General features: G+C 46.4%; 2 protein-coding genes across 2 annotated transcripts in view; one reads left to right on the forward strand and one right to left on the reverse strand.

Annotated features, from left to right (window-relative positions):
- The window catches only part of LOC138943101 (uncharacterized), a 13,377-nt gene extending 184 nt beyond the window's left edge, over nt 1-13,193 (forward strand). The window contains exons 2-6 of the mRNA XM_070313619.1: nt 10,927-11,116; nt 11,406-11,706; nt 11,781-12,012; nt 12,061-13,070; nt 13,175-13,193. Coding sequence (XP_070169720.1) covers nt 10,927-11,116; nt 11,406-11,706; nt 11,781-12,012; nt 12,061-13,070; nt 13,175-13,193 — 1,752 coding nt within the window. The remainder of the gene's footprint in view (nt 1-10,926; nt 11,117-11,405; nt 11,707-11,780; nt 12,013-12,060; nt 13,071-13,174) is intronic.
- Nucleotides 13,194-16,178: 2,985 nt separating this feature from the next.
- LOC138943102 (tropomyosin-like) lies at nt 16,179-16,982 on the reverse strand. The gene has a single exon (XM_070313620.1). The coding sequence runs from the start codon at nt 16,980-16,982 to the stop codon at nt 16,179-16,181; it is 804 nt and encodes a 267-aa protein (XP_070169721.1).
- Nucleotides 16,983-20,512: the final 3,530 nt, after the last annotated feature.

Raw genomic sequence — 20,512 nt, forward strand, 5'->3', positions numbered from 1 at the left:
ATAGATATTGTCTCGAACATTTTAGAGTAGGGGATGTATCACTTACAAAAAACGCTTACCTTCTGCACTTGATAAGAAGACAAAAGTAAGCACGTTCCCACGAACAATTATCTAAAGTTTTTAACTATGAATAATGTATTATTATAATATCTAAACCTCTATCGAACAGCTTTGAACAGCTATCAAATGGCTATCAAACGACTTTGAACGGCTATCAAACAGCTATCGAACAGCTATTGAACGGCTATCAAACGACTATCGAACGGCTTTGAACGGTTATCGAACGGCTTTGAATGGCTTTGAACGCCTATAAACGACTATTAAACGGCAAAACAATTATTTATACGCCATTAAAATATTTAAAGTCTATGTTCATGTACTGAAATGTAACATCTGTAGCCTCGTAAGGCGGCTGACACCGCTATTTAACGTCACGTACTGAAATTTGATACTCGCATACTGGGATAAGAAAAAGGAAAGAATAAAAAAGAATACAAATATATTTTAACAATAGTTTATTCTAAATAATGTTTGGGTGAATCCTTATGATGATTCGTCCACCAATTGAATATTTTAAATACATTTTGTAAAGCGCAATTTTTTAAATGTTTTTCACAGCGCATAGTATTAGTAACAGCTAGCTTATTTAACGAAATGATATCTTCATGATCCGCATCCAAGATCTCGATAATAACGTCGTTTCTCGCATCATCGTCAAGTATATCGGTCAGCCATTCTCATTTTTCGTGTACTTTAACGTACACGATAGGAGATGCTCCATCTTCCTCTGCCGCCGCACCCATCACAGCTCTCGTAATCAATCGCCTAACGAAATTGTATGGAACGTTTCCATCCTCCCATTAAAGTCCTTGGTGATGCCTGATTAACCATGAAGCTTGACATCTCTCCTGGTACGGGATTTGCAAGAAAGTAGTGAGGGAGAACAAATCCGTTTCTCAGTATCGCTACTTCCTTCACGACAAAGTTTCGCCCGACAATGAATCCTTGCAGATCCACAAACGTTGGTGTGATCATGCTGATAATATTACTGCACGATTGCAAGAATGATGTACGACTGCTATCGACCGTCAAAATTTCAATCTTTATATATAATATTTTGACATTGGAGGGGATATTTGCTGATCTATGTAATTTTATGAACTTAGTCAATGGGCAATATTCGACAATGCGATCGTGCAGGATGAGACAATAGGCGGTAGTGTTTGCCGGTATATCCTCCTTGCACTCAAATTCTAATCTCACATTCACGGTGGAATTTTTGACAGATTGTTTTTGTCGCGAACAGTCAATAACCGCGAGAGGACTCCAATGTAGAAATTTTGAAATGTTTAATAGCATATCATCATTATCACATCCGTAATAAGATTTGCGAAAACGGGAGTACATATCGAACAAGAGGGCAACTCTATTTTTATCGAAATCTAAATTCAAATCATCGTAGGGATAAAATTCCGAGTTTAGATAGAGTTTGACGTTGGTCAATAAACAGTCGTCGATTGTAGTAATATCTTTTGACACAGCATTTTTTCTGCCAGTCTGCAGCGCAAAGATCATGTATCGCGGCTTCTCCAGCTGAGAGGCGGCTTTCACGGTCCACGAATGCTTGGTCGTATTATGCAATAGAAGAAATTCGTATAGATCCCAAGAGCGAAAACTGATATTCAAGTATCGCCCGCTTTCCAACGCGCGCAGCAAGGATAGTTTATTGATCTCGCTCAATATTACATGTGGCATACGCCATTGTATCTTGAATAATTCGATATCAGCTTCAGTCGAAGCATGTCCAAATATGCAATTGTTGTCGTTGCACGAACGTATCAGAATTAATTCGTGACGAGCGTTGATCACAATTCGCTTATAATCTTCGCAAAAACCCAATAGTATATTTAGCGGCACGCAAAAATTGAAGTAAGATTCAACAGCATTATGTGACATATTCCACGCAGCATTCCCCAAGATTTTACCTTTCTCGGTTGTTAGAGAGATATAGTTTTTAATCGTGGAAGTTATTCCAACGTTTCTGTTGCGGTCAATCTCCACACCGTCGAATTCATATCGAAGTTCATCAAACATAAACGCGACACAATTGTTTACCAATATAACTCTCGCCCCTTCATCTACTTTACGCACCCTCAACTTTTCCTCAACGTATAGAAAACATTCACACGGCAACGTGTACAAATCTTGATGTTGTATCGGTATCCGTATCTCGTCGCTATATCCAAGCGTTGTGTTGGCGTATGGATTCTACGTATGAGTCTCAATCTTGACGACACGATCGTCAAAGATCGGCTCGCCTCCAATATTTAAGATGTCAATCATATTGTTCAAGTATTTCGTACGACGAATCCCGATGATCTTAAAAATTCGCGATTCAACGCGCTAAGCTTCTTTTTAACGTAAACGGATATCTGATTATTGTCACCCGATACCGCAGCCACTCGCTTTCTCGCAAAAATATTGTCCCTCGTAAAGATATTGTCTCTCGCGTGCTCCGAGCTTTCGTTCAACATAAAAATTTCAGGGGTCGCATATTATTATTTTTGCGTATATGCAATCTTACGGTAATTTCCTCTCCTCGAAAATCGAGCAAATGCCCTTCTTGATCAACAATGCATATCGTTAAATCAGTAATGCTCCGTGCGACGATTGATAGATAAATGATCTGTGCTGGCGTTTCCGATATCTTATATCCTGGCGGCACGCGCGGTGAAAATTCATGTATCGTGTGTACGCGCTTGTCATTGCTGTACGCGCCAGCGGTTACGCTGCATTTTATACGAATAATATATTTACGCTAATAATATTTATCGGTACATCCGATTCGTGCCATTTCCGAGGCTGTAATATACGATTCGACGAGAATCCCAACAACGATCCAACGTTGTCTGGTTTACTAAAATTTGTAACGATGCACCCCCCATCGTTACCCGGCACGTAGCCAGCCGGAAGTCTGCCGCCCGGCGAACACCAGCCGGGCAGTGGCAGAGGCGCCTAGCGCCCTTTTTTTAATATCTCAAAACCGCGGTTGTGATAAACAACCATACGGCCGTTATACGGCCGCCGTTACGCCGAAGACCGAGCATCGCCGAGCGCTGCCGGAAGATCCCGAGCGTCACCCGCCGAAACTCCGCGTCGTTTCGCCCAGGGGAAGCGACGCGTTTACCGTAATTTACCCGCCGAAAACAACGCGTCGTTATCCCCACCCGGGGGCGAACGACGCAATTACCGATAGACGCTCGGGTATAAGAAGACAGCGTTTCGGCATCTCGGGACCAGAACGATTCCTGAATCCGCTCGAGCAGTACGCTCCGAGATACCAGAACCGATCCTGAAAATCGTAGCAACGACGGAACGTGAGGTTGACGTGTTCGCAGCCTCCGCCGAGCATTCTCGGCTTCCGTGCAGTCTCCGAACTCCTGACACAAATCCGACCGACTCAACGAGAGCGGAGTGTTCGCCGCTCTCCTCGACTACGATCTATCATTCGACCGCTCCAGCTAGCCGGACCGTGGGTTTGCGAGTTCGCTGCCCCGTCGTTTTCTCGACTCCGCCACGCTATCCTCAACTCCGCGAACGGAAGCAGGGACGGAGAGTTCTCCGCCCGGTCGAGGGTACTCGATCTCCGCTCGCATTCCCCGACCACTGGGAACACGCGATTAATCCCGCGATCACGATCGGAGCCATATTAATACTAACGAATTATAATTATCGCGCCGAAATACCTATCACCTGCTATTTCATTATATTCCGCGCGCCGTCAAAATAAACACGGCCTTGCCGTATACGCGCCGACCGACCGCGCCCAATTTCTTGCGCGTCTCGCGCGCCGTCAAAATAAACACGGCCTTGCCGTACACGCGCCGACCGACCGCGCCCAATTTCTTGCGCGTCTAGCGTGCCGTCAAAATAAACACGGTTACGAATATTATAAGCGGTTCGATATATATCGAACATCGCGCACCGAATAACGAACGCACATTGCATCTAGCGCGTTGCATCATCCGCCGCGCGCTCACTATTGTAAATCGACCATTGCCGAAAGAGGCAAATAAAGACAATATCTAAATCTTTCGTGTGTCTCACCTTTTCACGAGCCCTGATCCCGACCGAGTTTATCCACGCACTCGCGAAAAGTGATCACGTTACAAATTTATTCTATAGACACATTTGATTTGACTCTTTAGCGTATTATGATTAACGCGAAGCGTTATTGGATATTCGCCGTGTTCTTCGATATCATCTTTATTCTCTTCTCGTGCGACATTTTCGTCATCAACAATATCGTTGAAATCAACTACATGTCGATGTCGTAAAATTGCACGTTGGAGGTATTTGTTATAGCGTGTAATTCGTACGATCCCTCGGGAATCGTAATTTTCCTGTCGTCGTTATCAAAATAAAATTTATTATTCCAAGGATTCACGTTCGATATTGTATGATACGTTTCAAAGTCCGTTAAACCAAGCTCGTAATCGCCATCGTTTAAATCTATAGCCGGAAAGTAGCTTACAGCAAGAGCGCTACTCTTGCCGGTCAACGTAAGTGTGAGCGACATGCTGGAAAACTGTCAAACGAATACTGAGTCGCAACGGTGAATTGTCAGACTTTAAATTCATATCGATCATCGACTGTTTGAAGAAATCGTAGACACAATTGTCCACAAATACTTTGATTATAATTTTGATAGGTCATGTGGTTGTATTTTATATTTGCAACATTCTGTCCAAAATATCGCATTAATTCCTTGGGCGGTCGAAGATTTTCAAAACTATAGAAATATACTACACGATCTCCCTTTTTTGCATACGCTATCCAATAAGTACCGGAACCATCGACGTCATCCAAATTGACGATGGCGCTCTCATTTCGTCGCACGCCGTTTATCGGTAAATTATTGCGCATGAAAACGCCTCTAAAAAATGGTATACGCATACGTCTTGCAAATTGTTCTAATTGTACATTGGTTGTTACGCCGGCAGGCATTTTTGTCGTTATTTTGACTTTTTTTCTCTTAGCCGTTGTTGAGAACCCTCATCCATGTTTGTATGGAGCGAGATAAAGTCCGTGACCTTCCATGGTGCGATTATGACATTGCATTTCTTTGAGCTAACGTTGCGCCGTCTTGCTATCGTTTACCGCCTTCGCGATTCCCGCTGCTCCGCCAGCCAACGAACTGAGAACTCCCAATAATAGTAAAATTGGTAAGATACCACCGCGCTTCGCTATAGAAAGTATTCGTTTTTTTACAGTCTTTTTCTTCATCGGTGATTTTTTGGTTTTCATCTCCATACCGCATTTTGTCTTTGCTTTCATAACTGCCCAAACAGCTGTAGCGGCCGCTCTTTCGCCAGGAGTCGAATCTCTCGCGGTAATACGTATTTGCGCTTTCGTGGCGAGTATATTATCCGCAACGTGTCGTTGACGGAGATCGTTGCTTCAGGAATAAGCTATGTTGTGCTCGCAACACGCGGCATCCAATTGATTGATCGCCTCTAGCCAATCGTGTCTCTAAATGAGTTTCCGGTCCGCAAAACTGATAGCCTGGAATATGTAATTCAATAAGAAATGCGTTTATCGCACGATTTAACAAACCGCTACCACTTATAACTTTTGTCGGCATTTGCCATAATCTTTTATTAACGGTGTTGGACCGTTGATATGTGTTCGTTGCCACGGTAAATTATAATGTAGCATGCATCGACGATACTGTCGAACCTCTGAGTTAGCTTTTATATGTTCGGGAAGCTTGTCCCACAATTGTTCCACATAGCTACCAAAGTCTCGCAGTAAAACAATCTTGGAGATAATCTGTAACTGCTCGGTGGTAAGCTCGAGAATATCGCTGTCAACCGATAGAAGAAGAAACATTTTTGAGACTGAGCGGTTTCGATTCGGTGCGCCTCTATAAATAGGGCCCCGATGACTCATTTTCCAAAATTTGATTTGAGATTTGCGAGAGCAAACATGCGGTTCGCGCGACAAGCGACGATAATCAAAGTGATAAATTTTGACGATAAAACACGAGTAATGTCCGAGAAAGAAATACGCAAGCATGGAAACTTGCTGCCGACGACTATACGCGGTATCATTTGCGGTCCTTCGAATTGCGGTAAGACTATCGTGTTGATAAGTTTGATAGAAAGTCCACACGGTGTACATTTCGAGAATGTGTACGTATATTCGAAATCGCTTCAACAACCGAAATATCGATACTTGGAAAATTGGCTATTATCGATCGATGAAATTGGCTATTTTACATTCTCTAATAATAGTGACGTTATTCCACCGAGCGAGGCGCTTCCGAATTCCATTTTTATCTTTGACGACGTGGCGTGCGATAAGCAAGATACGATAAGAGAGTACTTTGCAATGGGTCGACACTCGAGCGTCGACTGTTTCTATCTTTGTCAAACGTATGCCAAGATACCCAAGCATCTTATACGGGACAATGCAAATTTACTGATTTTATTTAAACAAGATGGTACAAACTTGAAACATGTATACAACGATCATGTAAATACTGACATGTCTTACAGCGATTTTCGCGCATTCTGTCAGAAATGTTGGCAACACAAGTATGGATTTGTAGTGATTGATAAAGACAGTTTACAGACTAATGGACGATATCGAAAAGGATTTAACGATTTTGCAATACCGTAAAGTGGTTAGTCGCTATCGATACATCGATCGAACAACGTCTAAAAAATTTTCGTCCGAGCGCAACATGACGACGACGATTGACAGTGACGATCGTGAGAAGATTGCGAGAGAGATTGTAAAAACGAGCGAATCAAACCGCAAAAAATATCGTTCTTTAAAAACCGGTCAAATGGAGGAAGACGTCGCATTGGAGAGGCACTTTAAACCAATTATCAAACCTCTAAAACAACTTGTCGAAAATACAATCAATGTGGAATCTAATGAAGCGAAAATCGAACCATCGAGTATGCTCGAAGACAAGCATCTGAAAAAAGAGTCTGGAACAAAGCGAACAAGGTCAAATATATCATTGAACGGTTCGCTAATAACTTCTACTCCAAATCAATCGAAACGTAAGCGAATGAAACAATTATCGAATGTGATTACTTCTACTCCGATAAAAGATGTACAATCGAGTCAAATATTGCACGAAAGATCGTCTCCGTATGTGGAAGAAGTTTTCGAAACCACGCCTGAAACGCTTGTGACATCGGTTCAACATCTGCTACAAACGTCCGAGGGTCAAAATACATTGCGCACACATCTGGGTCCACTAGGGCAAAAATATGTTGGAGCTATTTTGAGTCAAGATAAAAATAACAGTATGGATTATGTTTACGGTGTTAAATTTTGCAACGAAGGAATGATGCTTGGTGATCAAATTTTTGATGTGGATAAAGATGACAATATAATTATCGGTGGAATAAGATACATGGGAACACCAGGTCTCTATGAGTTGATTTTCAAGAGAATACCTGACGGTGACGTATACAATGATAATGATAAAATTAAATACAAAAATATATTACTAGCGACAAATGCACATAGACGTGGCAATGATATGCGTAATCCAGTGTTAAGTAACAAGAGATACAAGTATAAAAATATAATAGCACCATTAATCTCTATTAAAAATATAATAGTGTCTGGAAAGAAAGCTGGAAGAGGTATAAACATACCGCGCGCTATGACTTTAAACGATAATAAGATCGATTACGTGCATTGGAATGATCCCAATGAGTTGGTAGATCGCTTGCGATTGCTGGAAGCTTCGCGTCAAGCCGGCAACAATGCCCACGACAATGAAATATTATCAATTATCGAGGAACTTTGCGAAGCTGGCCTTATTATAAATTAATCTATGCGTCGGCGAAACGAGTCAGTCTGTCATTATTGTTTGTATCGAAATGTCGATTAATAAATTTGGATTATCGTTGGGAACACCCAACAACTCATACTATCAATGGAATGGATTACTAAGAAATTACGTGCGCGATAACGCTCTGTGTCAGACAGCCTCCGGCTTTGACGCAAGGTCGCGTAAGATACGACGCGTAGCGCAACCGGAAGATGATACTGATGCAGCAAACAAACAGTACGTGGAAATATGTGTCAAGCTTTTGGAAGACAGACAGGAAGAACTTGAGAAAAAAATAGTCACGCTCGAGACGAATGTGCAAACGCTGCAAATAATGATGGATGAGATGCAGAAAATGCTTCGGTATGCAACTCACGCGCAGACTACATCTAATTCAGCGCATGAGAAGAAAGATATATAAAGAATATATGTGGAGGAATTATCTCATTATTGCAAATTATGTCTCGATCAAATATGTCGCAAAAGACCTCTGAAAAACAGCTGCTCGTGGAAGAATTGCATGCTCCAGCGAGAAAAAATTTCCCACGTAGACGTGTCATAGTACGCGGATACAACGATCTGTGGCAGGCGGACGTGGTCGAGATGCGTCCATATGCACGATTCAACAAAGGTTACAACTACATACTCATAGTTATCGATGTGTTGAGCAAGTATGCGTGGGCTGTACCGCTCAAGAGCAAGAGTGGAAACGAGACGGCTGATGCTATCGCAAAGATAATTCGAGACGATGGAAGAAGTCCGAAAAATTTTCAAACCGCCAGAGGAAAAGAATTTTACAACACAAATGTACAGAAACTCGTGAAGAAACACAGCATTAATCATTATTCGACGTACTCTATTATGAAAGCCTCGGTCGTGGAACGATTCAACCGAACGTTAAAGAGCAATATGTGGAAAATGTTTACGTTTAATGGAAATTACAAGTGGATCGACGCGTTGTCCCGGCTCGTTAGAGAGTACAATACGCGAAAACATCGCACTATCGGCATGAGACCTATCGATGTTACCCCCGCGATCGCCGATAAACTTTTAAATACGGTATACAGCAACGTAAAGATTGCGGCACCGGCAAGATTCAAAGTAAGCGATCCGGTACGCGTGAGTAAATTTAAGACCATCTCTGACAAAGGTTACACACCAAATTGGTCGACCGAAGTGTTTAAGATCGTTAAAGTGCAGAAAACTAATCCCGTGACCTATGCACTCAAAGATTCGCGCGGAAATTCCGTCGCCGGCGGATTTTACGAATACGAGTTACAACGCGTTAGTACTCTGCGTTGATACCACTGCTAAAAGGTAATACGCAAAAAGAGCGATGAGGTTTATGTGAAATGGCTGGGATTTGATGCAACACACAATTCTTGGATACATAAAAATGATATATTATAAATATATTAACAATAATACATAATAGTAGGATAGTAAGGATGCTTTTGGCTCACTTTGTCATGAGTATGAGAGAGAGGGTACCGGTGGAGAGGAAGAGACAGATATTTTCGGAGCAGTTTGTTGGCGCCCGCGGGGGGGGAGTTCGGGCTGGGCGGGTGAATGGGGGGGTAAGTAGGGCGAGGGATGAAGCGCGGGCGGGGTGGAAGCGGGGGGTACGAGTCGCCGAGAGCGCTCGAGAGATGGCGCTCGGGGGGTGGAGGTTCCTTCCGATTCGACATTGGCGCGACTCGTTCTTTAGGGGCGCGCGCCGCTTCTAGCGCGCGATCCGCTATCGCGATTGTTTAGGGACGCGCGCGACGCTTCTAGCGCGCGATCCGCGAGCGGACGGCGGGCGCCCGGCGTCGAGCGGGGGGGGGATCGTTGGTGGGCGGTCTAGCGGACGGAGGGGCATCCCTCGTCGCTCTCCTCTTCTCGAGGCGCGCGTTAGCGGCGATACGAGCGCGCTTATCGCGTTTCGGGGCGAGTTTTTTTCCATTTTCCGGCGACGTCGCGCGTGCGGTGGCGAGACGCGTCCGAGAGCGAGTATCCGGCTCGGTTAATCGGGGGCGCGTCCTCGCTATTTTTCCCCGTTATAAAATGACGCCGCGACGGTCTCGCGGTATTAGTACGTTCGAGAATATTTCGCGGCGCGATAAAGCGCGCGCCGAGCGCTTTAACGAGATTAGCCGGAAGAGCGGTGAATGTTCGAATTGGAAGTATCGAGGACATACGCAATTTGGAGATATCGAATTGTTTGAAGAAGGAACTGCGCGAACGTTATATAGAGGACCGTTTGTACTGTATAGAAGAGATCGGCTTCGCGGAAGAGTTCGTGCGAGAGGCGAGCGAGACGCGATTCGACAAGCCTTTCGCGAATGTCGGAGCCGACGGCTATTTGTTTTATCGCAATTGGAAACAGCGATACGGAATTCCGAAATTTTCGTGGGAGGTGAATCACGTCGTGCAATGTTCTTTTAAGTTCGGTTGCCGATTCGAGAACGGAAATTATTTCGAGGAGGACGAGAGATATTGCGCGTATTGTGCGCGTAGCTCGAGTTTCGCGAGAAGCGTATCGACGCACGTGACGAAAACGGTGTATAGCGAGATGGTGCTCGCGATGGCGCTTGCGATCTCGTCGACGAAGTTTTCGACGTGTCGAATAATTGGTGCGCCGGCTGCGAGACGGGAGCTTTGTTCTACATCGAGAATTACGACGAGGAAGAGACGTGGTTTATATGTAAAAAATCTTGGCGTTCGTTAGACGACGAGTGACGAATCAAGAAACGATGGAGGCGCGCGATCTTCTGGATAGCGCGCAGGACGTCGCGACGGAGGACGCGTATCGCGCGTGGGCGCGACGATGCGACGAGCGTCTCGAGTCTCTGCGGGAGAGGTGTCGAGGCGAGCGCCGGGGGAGATCGACCGGAGCGATCAATTCTCTTATCGCTCGAATCGTTCGATTGACGGGCGCGAGAGACGATCTGCGTTGACGTTTCGAACGCGTGGGAGGCGGCGTAGAGAGACGCGAAGGATTCTCGTGATCCGAAATCGAGACGGCTTTCTCTAGACGCGTTTTAATTGGCGCGGTTATTAATTTCGATTATATCGAACCTCAGCGATTTCTTGAGGACGCTAGAGATACCGTGCTCGATCGAATACGCGATGTTATGGATGGATATAACAGTGTTAAGGTCAATACCGCGTTCATCGGCGAGTTCGTCTCGGGCGACAAGATCGGTGTTAAGACTATCGTCACTATCGTCACAAGAATTATCTGCTTCTACCTCTTTCCGACTTGCGAGAGTGGTACGAGAAGCGAGTGGTCGACGCTACTCTAGCCTCGTTGAAGGAATTTCAGGAGCGCGATAGCGGATGGGCGTTATCGCGAATATTCAATTTAACGGTGAATGTGAACAGATACAATCCTATGCGCGCGGGGTGCCACGTTAAATTACCGCGAGAGATCGTGTTGAAGAGAGCGGTAATAAACGTGCGATCTAATGACAATGCGTGTTTCGCATCGGCGGTGGTCGCCGCTCTGTATCCAGCCGAAAAAACGCGGGTCGGGAATCTTTGTACCCGCATTACACGACAGTGCTGAATCTGCAGGGCGTTAAGTTTCCTATGAGTTTGAACAGAATTACTAGATTCGAGCGTATTAACGACATATCTATCAATGTGTACACCGTTCGAGATAAAAAGGAGGGAAAAGGCGGTTGCCGCGTCGTTCCTCTGCGTCTCACTGACGATAAAAAGGACAGACACATTAATCTGCTGTATTTTGACGATACAATGCGACGAGATAATGCGACGCATTTCGCGTGGATCAAGAATCTGTCGCGACTCGTCGGCTCGCAACTGAGCGGTAGGCAAAATAAATCGCATATATGCGATCGGTGAGTACGAATTAAAAGAATCGTCGCGCGATGTTGATAATGCGCGCGATTTAAAAATGTGCGTTATGTCGCAGATGCATGCCCTATTTTCGAACGAGCGATAAGTTATCGGCTCACAGCGTGGATAGCGGAAGGATGAACGAGTGCGCTATAGTCCTTCCTACCAAAGACGACAAATGGTTAGAGTTTCGCAACTATAGTAGAAAGGAGCGACTTCCATCCGTGGTGTACGCTGATCTCGAATGTGTGCTGAAGAAGAAAGAGGAGAGGAGAACGTCGAACACATCTATCGTTCAGCATCACGAAGTCTATAGCGCCGGATATTACGCTCGATGGCGTTAGCTCGACCTATAGAGCGGCGAGGGTTGCGTATTGTCGTTCGTTAAAGAACCGCACGATCTAGCGTTTCGCGCGAGGACTATTCTCGATACCGATGCTCATATGACGGATCTTACACCGGACGAGTGGGAGAGATTCGTAAACGCGACGCGCTGCAGCGTATGCGAGAGACCGTTCGAATCGGGAGACGCTCGCGTGCGCGATCACTGTCATCTGACCGGACGATACAGAGGTCCGGCGCATTCGAATTGTAATTTAAATTATAAGGATACTTACGTTATTCCCGTATTCTTTCACAATTTATCGGGCTACGACGCGCATTTTATCATTAAAGATGTAGCTAACGCTTTTTCCGGCAGCGTGGAAGTATTGCCGATAACGAAAGAAACGTACATCTCTTTCACGAAGAACGTCGAGGATGCGTGGGACGAGAGATGGTTCGGGAGACGCTTGAAATTGCGTTTCGTGGATTCTTTCAAATTTCTAAGCGCGAGTCTCGAGAAATTGTCGTCGTATCTAGACAAGAGCGAGTTGAGGATCGCGCGTTCGGAATTTTCCGATCTTAGCGACGCCGATTTCGAGCTTCTCGCGCGAAAGGGCGTATTTCCGTCGGAGTATGTCGACGACGTAGATAAATTGCTGGAGACTCGTCTACCGCCGCGCGAGGCTTTTCACAGTTCGCTAACCGGTGACGCGATATCCGAGAGCGATTACGCGCACGCGATAAGAGTCTGGGAGCGGTTTCGCGTCGAAACGTTGGGCGATTATAGCGATTTGTGTTTAAAGTCCGACGTTCTTCTATTGGCCGATGTCTTCGAAAATTTTCGCGACGCGTGTATGAGGAGTTATAATTTAGATCCCGCGTACTATTACACGTTACCGGGATACACATGGGACGCTATGTTAAAGTATACGGGTGTGCGATTCGAATTATTACCCGACATCGATATGGTGATGTTCATGGAACGCGGAATACGCGGCGGGCTAAGTCAATGTTCCAACAGATACGCGCGCGCTAATAACAAGTATTTACAGTCGTACGATCCTTCGGAACCATCGTCGTATCTCATGTACTTCGATATAAATAATTTGTATGGATGGGCAATGTGTCAATCGTTGCCTTACGAAGATTTTCGATGGGTCGATGACGTTACGAGCGTTGACTTAACGTCCGTGACACCGAACTCGCCTATCGGTTACATTCTAGAGGTCGATCTTGCGTATCCGTCCGACCTTCACGATTCTCACGCTGACTTGCCATTCTGCCCGACGCGCGATAAGCCGCCCGGAAAACGAGACGAGAAGCTTCTCGCCACGCTGTACGATAAAAGCCGTTACGTAATATATTATCGCAATCTGCAGCAATGCGTTCGACACGGATTACGCGTTACGAAAATACACAGAATATTGCGATTCGCGCAATCTCCATGGCTGCGCGAATACATCGAACTGAATACGCGATTACGAATTAACGCGAAAAACGAGTTCGAGAAAAATCTATACAAATTAATGAATAACGCCATGTTCGGCAAAACTATAGAGAACGTGCGCAATCATTCGAATGTCCGACTCGTGACTCGATGGGACGGGCGATACGGCGCGGAGGCGATGATGGCGAAGCCGAATTTTCACAGTAGAAGCGTCTTCGCGGAGGATCTCGTAGCCGTGGAATTGCGCAAACTCGAGGTTAAGTTCAACAAACCGATCTATGTGGGTATGTGCATTCTCGACATATCTAAGATTCGTTTGTACGAATTTTACTACGAGTACATGCTACCATTGTATCGAGATAAGTGTAGAATAATGTACACCGACACGGATGGGAATGGTGCACTTGGACACAGTATAATTGGACACGGTGCAAATGGACACGTTACAAATGGACACGAGATTTTACACACCGTTCAATTGGACACAGGGCATTTGGACACAGTAATTTTGGATACAGTAGCTTTTGGACACATAAGAAAATACGCATCGTTTACTTGGACACCGCTCAATTGGACACTGTTCATTTGGACACCGTTCGTTTGGACACAGAAAGATGCGCACCGTTCATTTGGACACCGTTATTTGCCCACCGTTCGTTTGGACACCGTTCATTTGCCCATCGGTCGTTTGGACACCGTTCATTTGCCCACTGTTCGTTTGGACACCGTTCATTTGCCCACCGTTCGTTTGGACACCGTTCATTTGCCCACCGTTCGTTTGGACACCGTTCGTTTGGACACCAAAATTTGATTTAAGTTATACGACATAATCCACACCAAATTTTTGTTTTAAATAAGAAATAGGTTTGGGTTAGGTTATATCTTCCAGAAGTGGAGCCCCCCCGCAGGGGGGGGGCGGAACCCACTGTATCCATGCATGACATCCAAATATGCGAAAGGCTAAACAAAGTGCTAAAAGCAATGTAAAATTAATGACATCAGTATCAGAGATATATAAGTATGAAAATATTTTATTTTGACAGATATTATAACCTTCAAATGTATCTCCTTTTCACGATTTCATATTTTACATAGATTTACCAGTATAAAGTGTTATAAGAATACTGATTATATTTTCCCAAAATGATTTTTATTTCTCTCCATCTGTTACATATTCAAACAAACAGTGCGCATGTTTCTGTGTACAAATGAACGGTGTCCAAACGAACGGTGGGCAAATGAACGGTGTCCAAACGAACGGTGGGCAAATGAACGGTGTCCAAACGAACAGTGGGCAAATGAACGGTGTCCAAACAAACGGTGGGCAAATGAACGGTGTCCAAACGAACGGTGGGCAAATAACGGTGTCCAAACGAACGGTGTCCAAATGAACGGTGCGCATCTTTCTGTGTCCAAACGAACGGTGTCCAAATGAACAGTGTCCAATTGAGCGGTGTCCAAGTAAACGATGCGTATTTTCTTATGTGTCCAAAAGCTACTGTATCCAAAATTACTGTGTCCAATTGAACCGTGTGCACAATCTCGTGTCCATTTGTAACGTGTCCATTTGCACCGTGTCCAATTGTACTGTGTCCAAGTGAAGGCCACTCTACCGCGAGATATGACGTTCGCTTAACGACGCGATGAAGAATGTATATAGAGCGTAAGAAAGAGTCCGTATAAAGCGCGAAAGAGAGAACGCAGGACGCGGCGGCCGCGTAGCGGCGCAAGAAAGAATCTATATGGAGCGCGAGAGAGAACTCGTATGGAACGCGATAATAATTTAATATATGTAGTTATATATCCAAGAATTGTGCGATTCGTCCATTCCCAACCATTTCACGTAAACCTCGTCGCCCTTTCGACGCAGCACCTTTTCTACGAGATACACGTCGGGATCGCCGACGCGCAGCAACTCGTGCTCGTAGAATCCTCCGGCGATCGGCTCGCCGCGCGAATCCTTTAACAGATATGTTACGGGATTAGTCCGTTGTATCTTAGTTATTCGAAAAATCTCTGTAGTCCAGTTGGGTGTAAAGCCTTTCTCGAAGATCGTCTTAAATTTACTGACGCGTACCGGATCGACTACTTTGAATTTCGCCGGAGCCGCGATCTTTATATTGCTGTATACAGTATTTAAAAGTTTATCGGCGATCGCTGGAGTCACGTCGACAGGTCTCATACTTATAGTGCGATGTTTTCGCGCGTTATATTCCTCGACGAGTCGTGGTAACCCGTCGATCCACTTGTACGTTCCGTTTAGCGTGAAGTACTTCCACATAGAGTTTTTGAGCGTACGATTGAATCGTTCGACTATCGACGCTTTCATCACCGAATATGTCGAATAATGATTCACTCCGCGCTTCTTCGCGAAATTTCGCATATCGGCGTTGTAAAATTCCTTTCCTTTATCGGTCTGCAGATTTTTCGGACACCGCTTAGAGTCTCGAACTAATTTAGATAACGCTCGGGTAACCTCGTTCGCGCTTTTGCTCTTAAACGGTACAGCCCCTGCGTATTTGCTCAACGCGTCGATAACGGTGAGTATGTAGTTGTGGCCTTTGTTGAGTCTCGCGTAAGGACGCATCTCGACCACATCCGCCTGCCATAGGTCGTCGTACCCGCGCACCGCGACGCAACGGCGCGAGAAGTTTCTTCTCGCGGGCGCGTGCAATTCCTCGACTAGTCTTCGTTTTTCGATGCTCATAATTCTCTTCCCTTTCTCTCGAGAATAATGTTGGGTGGAATCTGTCTCTCGAGCGGCTCGCCGCTCCCGCTAATCTTCGCCAATTCCCTCACTCTTCCCGATAGCTCGTCCGCGTCTCTCTTCAATCCCGACGTTGAATTTTCCAATTCTCGCATCTTCGTCTCGGATTTCGCCGCGGAATTCGCCGCGATGCGCGATTTTTGGGTTAGTTCCTGTATTACTTTACCTTGATTGAACAGTATTTTACGATCGCTCGCATTTCTCGTCGAGGACTCCGCCGCGTTGAGCGATATAGTATTTTTCGCGGCATCGATTCGATCGCTTAAATCCTTGATTCGTTTATCCAAAACATCGATCCGTTTATCTAGAGCGTTAGCGCTCGTTTCTATTCTCGAAATGGAATTTTCCGCAGCGTCTATTCGTTTACTCAGAGCGTCGTCGCGCGCTTTTATCTCAGAAACGAAACTTTCCGCGACGTCTATTCGTTTACCCAGAGCGCTATCGAGCTGAGCGAGTCTCGTGAACAATAGAATGACGCCCTGCCCCGCCTCGTCCGCGTCTTTTCTCAATTGCGATGTGATTCCCTCGACGTAACTTTTGCTCGTCGCGTCGGTGCCCTCCTCAGGCTGAGCCAAGCGTTTTATCTTGCGCTCTCTTGCGTTGTACTCGATGGTAGAGCTTAGACACAGCGCGTTATCGCACACGTAATTTCGCAGAGACTCGATAGCCGGACGTAGTCTTCCGGTTCTCGCGTCGTAGCCTCGGTTTCTTAGAGGTGTGCCGAATTTGCTCACGGACATCGCGAATTCCGCGTACGACTGCGACGGTCGTCGACGCGACGGTTCGATTTATACGATCGCGTCTCGCTTTATCGTCTCGCGCTTAATTTCGTCTCGCTCTATCTCGTCTCGTTCGGCGCGATCAGCGATGCGCCGCAGCGGTTCGACGATCGGTTTGAAACGACTCTCTATCGCGATCTCGTTTTCCATTTTGCCGGTCTTCAATGCTCTGTGTTTTTTACGAATCGACGCGCGCGTCTTAGCTATCTCTTTCGCCGTCTTTTCGCGTTCACCGATATCCGTCGAGGCCATTGCGACTAACGAATCGATTCTTCTAGCTCGCGGGAGAGAGCGATCGGCGTGTTCGACGTATCCGCGACGACTGATCGCTCTACGGTACAATGAAGTCGTTAAACCCTCGTCTGTATCTACCGGCGCGAAGCGCGCTATCTTTGTCGATCACTAAGAAACCATATTTATACCGCCAACACGCGCGACATAGCGCGTTAAAATTCTCGTACGACATATCCGTGTTCACGTGATCGTTGTACGCGTGACGCAAATTAGTGCCGTTCTGTTTAAAGAGAATTAACAGATTCGCGTTATCTCGAATCAAATGCTTCAGTATTTTAGTGTACGTTTGGCACAGATAGAAGCAATCGACGTTCGAGTGTCGACCCATAGCGAAATACTCCCTGATAGTATCTTGTTTGTCGCACGCTACATCGTCGAACACGAATATCGAATTCGGGAGCGCTTCGCTGGGCGGAATAACGTCAAAGTTATTAGAAAATGTGAAATAACTTATATTTTCCATCGGTGTTAATAAATTTTATAAATATTGATATTTAGGCTGCTGCAACGACTTCGAGTAAACGTAAACGTTCTCGAAGCGTACGCCATGCGGACTCTCCAACAAACTTATCAACGCGTTCGTTTTGCCACAACTAGAGGGGCCGCAAATGACGCAGCGAATAGCGCTCGGTAATAGACGATCGTGTCTGCGCGCTTTTTTCGACGGTCGCGTCCTATTGTCGAGGTTCGTCACCTTTATCGCGATCGGTTGCCGCACGAAGCGCATTCCTCTTGCCGCGCGCGTGCGCGGTACACTCGCGCGAGGCAGGGCGAGACCTTTTTATTTATATACGAATAGATCGCCACCGATCGCGCAGTAGCGAAATCGCGCGCGGTGAATCGAGATGTTTATCCTACTAATAGATGGCGACGATATTCTCGATTTCACCACCGATCAATTGCGGTATATTCTGAAAATAATTTTACTAAAGCATTTCGGTCGCTACGTGGAACGATTGTGGGAGAAACTGCCCGAATATATAAAAGTGGATCCGGAGGTGCGGCGCTCCCGTCGATGTCTAGAGCATTATAATCGCCCCTGGCATCGAACGCACATCGACGGTCCGGCGCCGCTCGTTAAAGATTGCGGCGAATGCAATTCGCGAAACGGCGGTACGGTGTGAGCGGTGGCGCTGGCTTGTTGAATAGAGCGATAAACGCGCTCCCTTTCGAACTACATATACCTGGATATCAATTTTGCGGGCCGGGTACCTGTCTTGCGAAACGACTCGCGCGAGGCGATCGAAACGTCAATCCTCTGGACGCGGCCTGCCGCGAGCACGATATCGCGTACTCGCGGAGCGGCGAGCTCGCCGATCGACATGTCGCCGACCGCGCGCTCGCCGAGAGAGCGCGCGAGCGCGTCGCGGCTAAAGACTCGACTCTCGGCGAGAGAGCCGCCGCGGCGGCTGTATGGATGGCTATGAAATCGAAGACGAAATTTGGAATGGGTGCAACGAGAATCAAGAGAAAGAAGAGCAAAAGGAGGACGACCGTTACGAGGAAAAGAACGCTTCCGATAGCGAAACGCGGCGGCCTTTTGCCCCTGCTACCGTTATTGGGAGCTCTCGGTTCTTTGGCCGGGGGAGCGGCGGGAATCGCGAAAGTGGTGAACGATCGCAAAGCGGCGCGATGACAGCTGGAGGAATTGCAGCGCCACGATCGCGCGATGGAGGATCGCGGTTTATATCTAGCGCCGTACAAGCGCGGGAGTGGCGCGTCCTCGACGAGAAGAAGAGAAGCTAAAAAAAACTACGCGTAAACAGACGCTAGAGATCCTCCCATCCGTCGGAGCAACGACGAACGAACAGTTAAATCGCGCGGCGATACTCTCGCGCGTGCCTCATTTTAGAGGTGTGTTTATGCGCGACGCGCTTCCGTCGCAAGCGCGCCGCGACGAGAGCGGCATTGTGAATTTAGACGACGCATCCGGACCGGGTACTCATTGGGTGGCGTACGCGAAAAAAGGGGGTGACGCGATTTACTACGACGGTTTCGACGATCTTCGTCCTCCGTGCGAACTTGCGCGGTATCTCTGGCGCGACGCGAACATTCGATACAATCGTCGCTCCGAGCAGATGCGCGATCAGAATATCTGCGGACAATTGAGTCTTTGATTTCTTCGAGGAGTCGATTGGAGGAATCGTCGACTATAATATCGATCGTTATTCGTCGATCGAGCGCAGTTCGATCGCTCTCGCCGATCATGTCGCTGACTCTCACTCTTTCCGGACGAAGCAGCGTTCTCGCGGCGAGTTATTTTCCGCCTCTCGATTTAAACGACGACGATTACGAATTAGGTTTAACCAATTCCGAAACTTATAATACAATACCGAATATAAATTCCGCGAATAATAAATTTTACTTCGACGATAATGACGAGATTATCGCGATTCCGGTAGGATCTTACGAGTTAAGCGCTATAAACGCGTATCTAAGAGCGGCGATTCGTCACAAACGACGAGCGAGAGAGGAGGGACGAGAGCGCGAAAACGAAGAACCGGAAACGAGCGATGACGATTACATATACGATGTTGGCGGCGACTATTTCGAAGACGATGAGAATGGCGATAAAAGTGAAAATTCTATAACGCTTCGCGGTAATGATAACACTATGAGAAGCGAAATTAAGTGCGCGTATCGAGTAAATTTCACAAAACCCGATAATATCGGTTCGCTACTGGGTTTCTCGTCTCGCGTGTTACAACCGAATAAATGGTACGCGTCCGATAAGTCGATAAATATTATGGCCATTAACCTCATTCGAGTAGAGTGCAACGTCACGACAGGGGCGTATCATAACGACAAATCCGCGCATACTATACACGAATTCGCGCCTAACGTTCCACCCGGATATAAACTGTCGGAGATTCCAACGCAGATCATTTACTTCCCGATCATCGCGCGGACCATTACCGATATAAACGTGCGTGTTGTGGACCAGAACGGAAAATTCATCGATTTTCGCGGCGAGGAGATCACGATTCGTCTACACGTGCGGCGAAAACGGTAGAGAAGCGCGCGATGCTCGTAGTGAACGGATCGAACGCGAAAAACGCGCCCGTCATCGCTGTCGCGTCGCCTCTAAACGCGGAAAAGAGAAGGAAGAAGGGAGGAAGACTGACCGTCGCCAACGCGGCTTTTCTGCGCTCTTTGGGTTTCGTCGTGCCGAGGACCGCTTCTTCGTAAAAAGCGAA

This window comes from Polyergus mexicanus, unplaced genomic scaffold (assembly GCF_030449975.1).
Source record: "Polyergus mexicanus isolate NDT 795.1 unplaced genomic scaffold, iyPolMexi1.0 SCAF_25, whole genome shotgun sequence".
NCBI classification, from domain to species: domain Eukaryota; kingdom Metazoa; phylum Arthropoda; class Insecta; order Hymenoptera; family Formicidae; genus Polyergus; species Polyergus mexicanus.

Coding starts and splice junctions, on each gene's coding strand:
- LOC138943102 (XM_070313620.1), bottom strand. CDS start 16,982: ATGTCCGTGAGCAAATTCGGCACACCTCTAAGAAACCGAGGCTACGAC.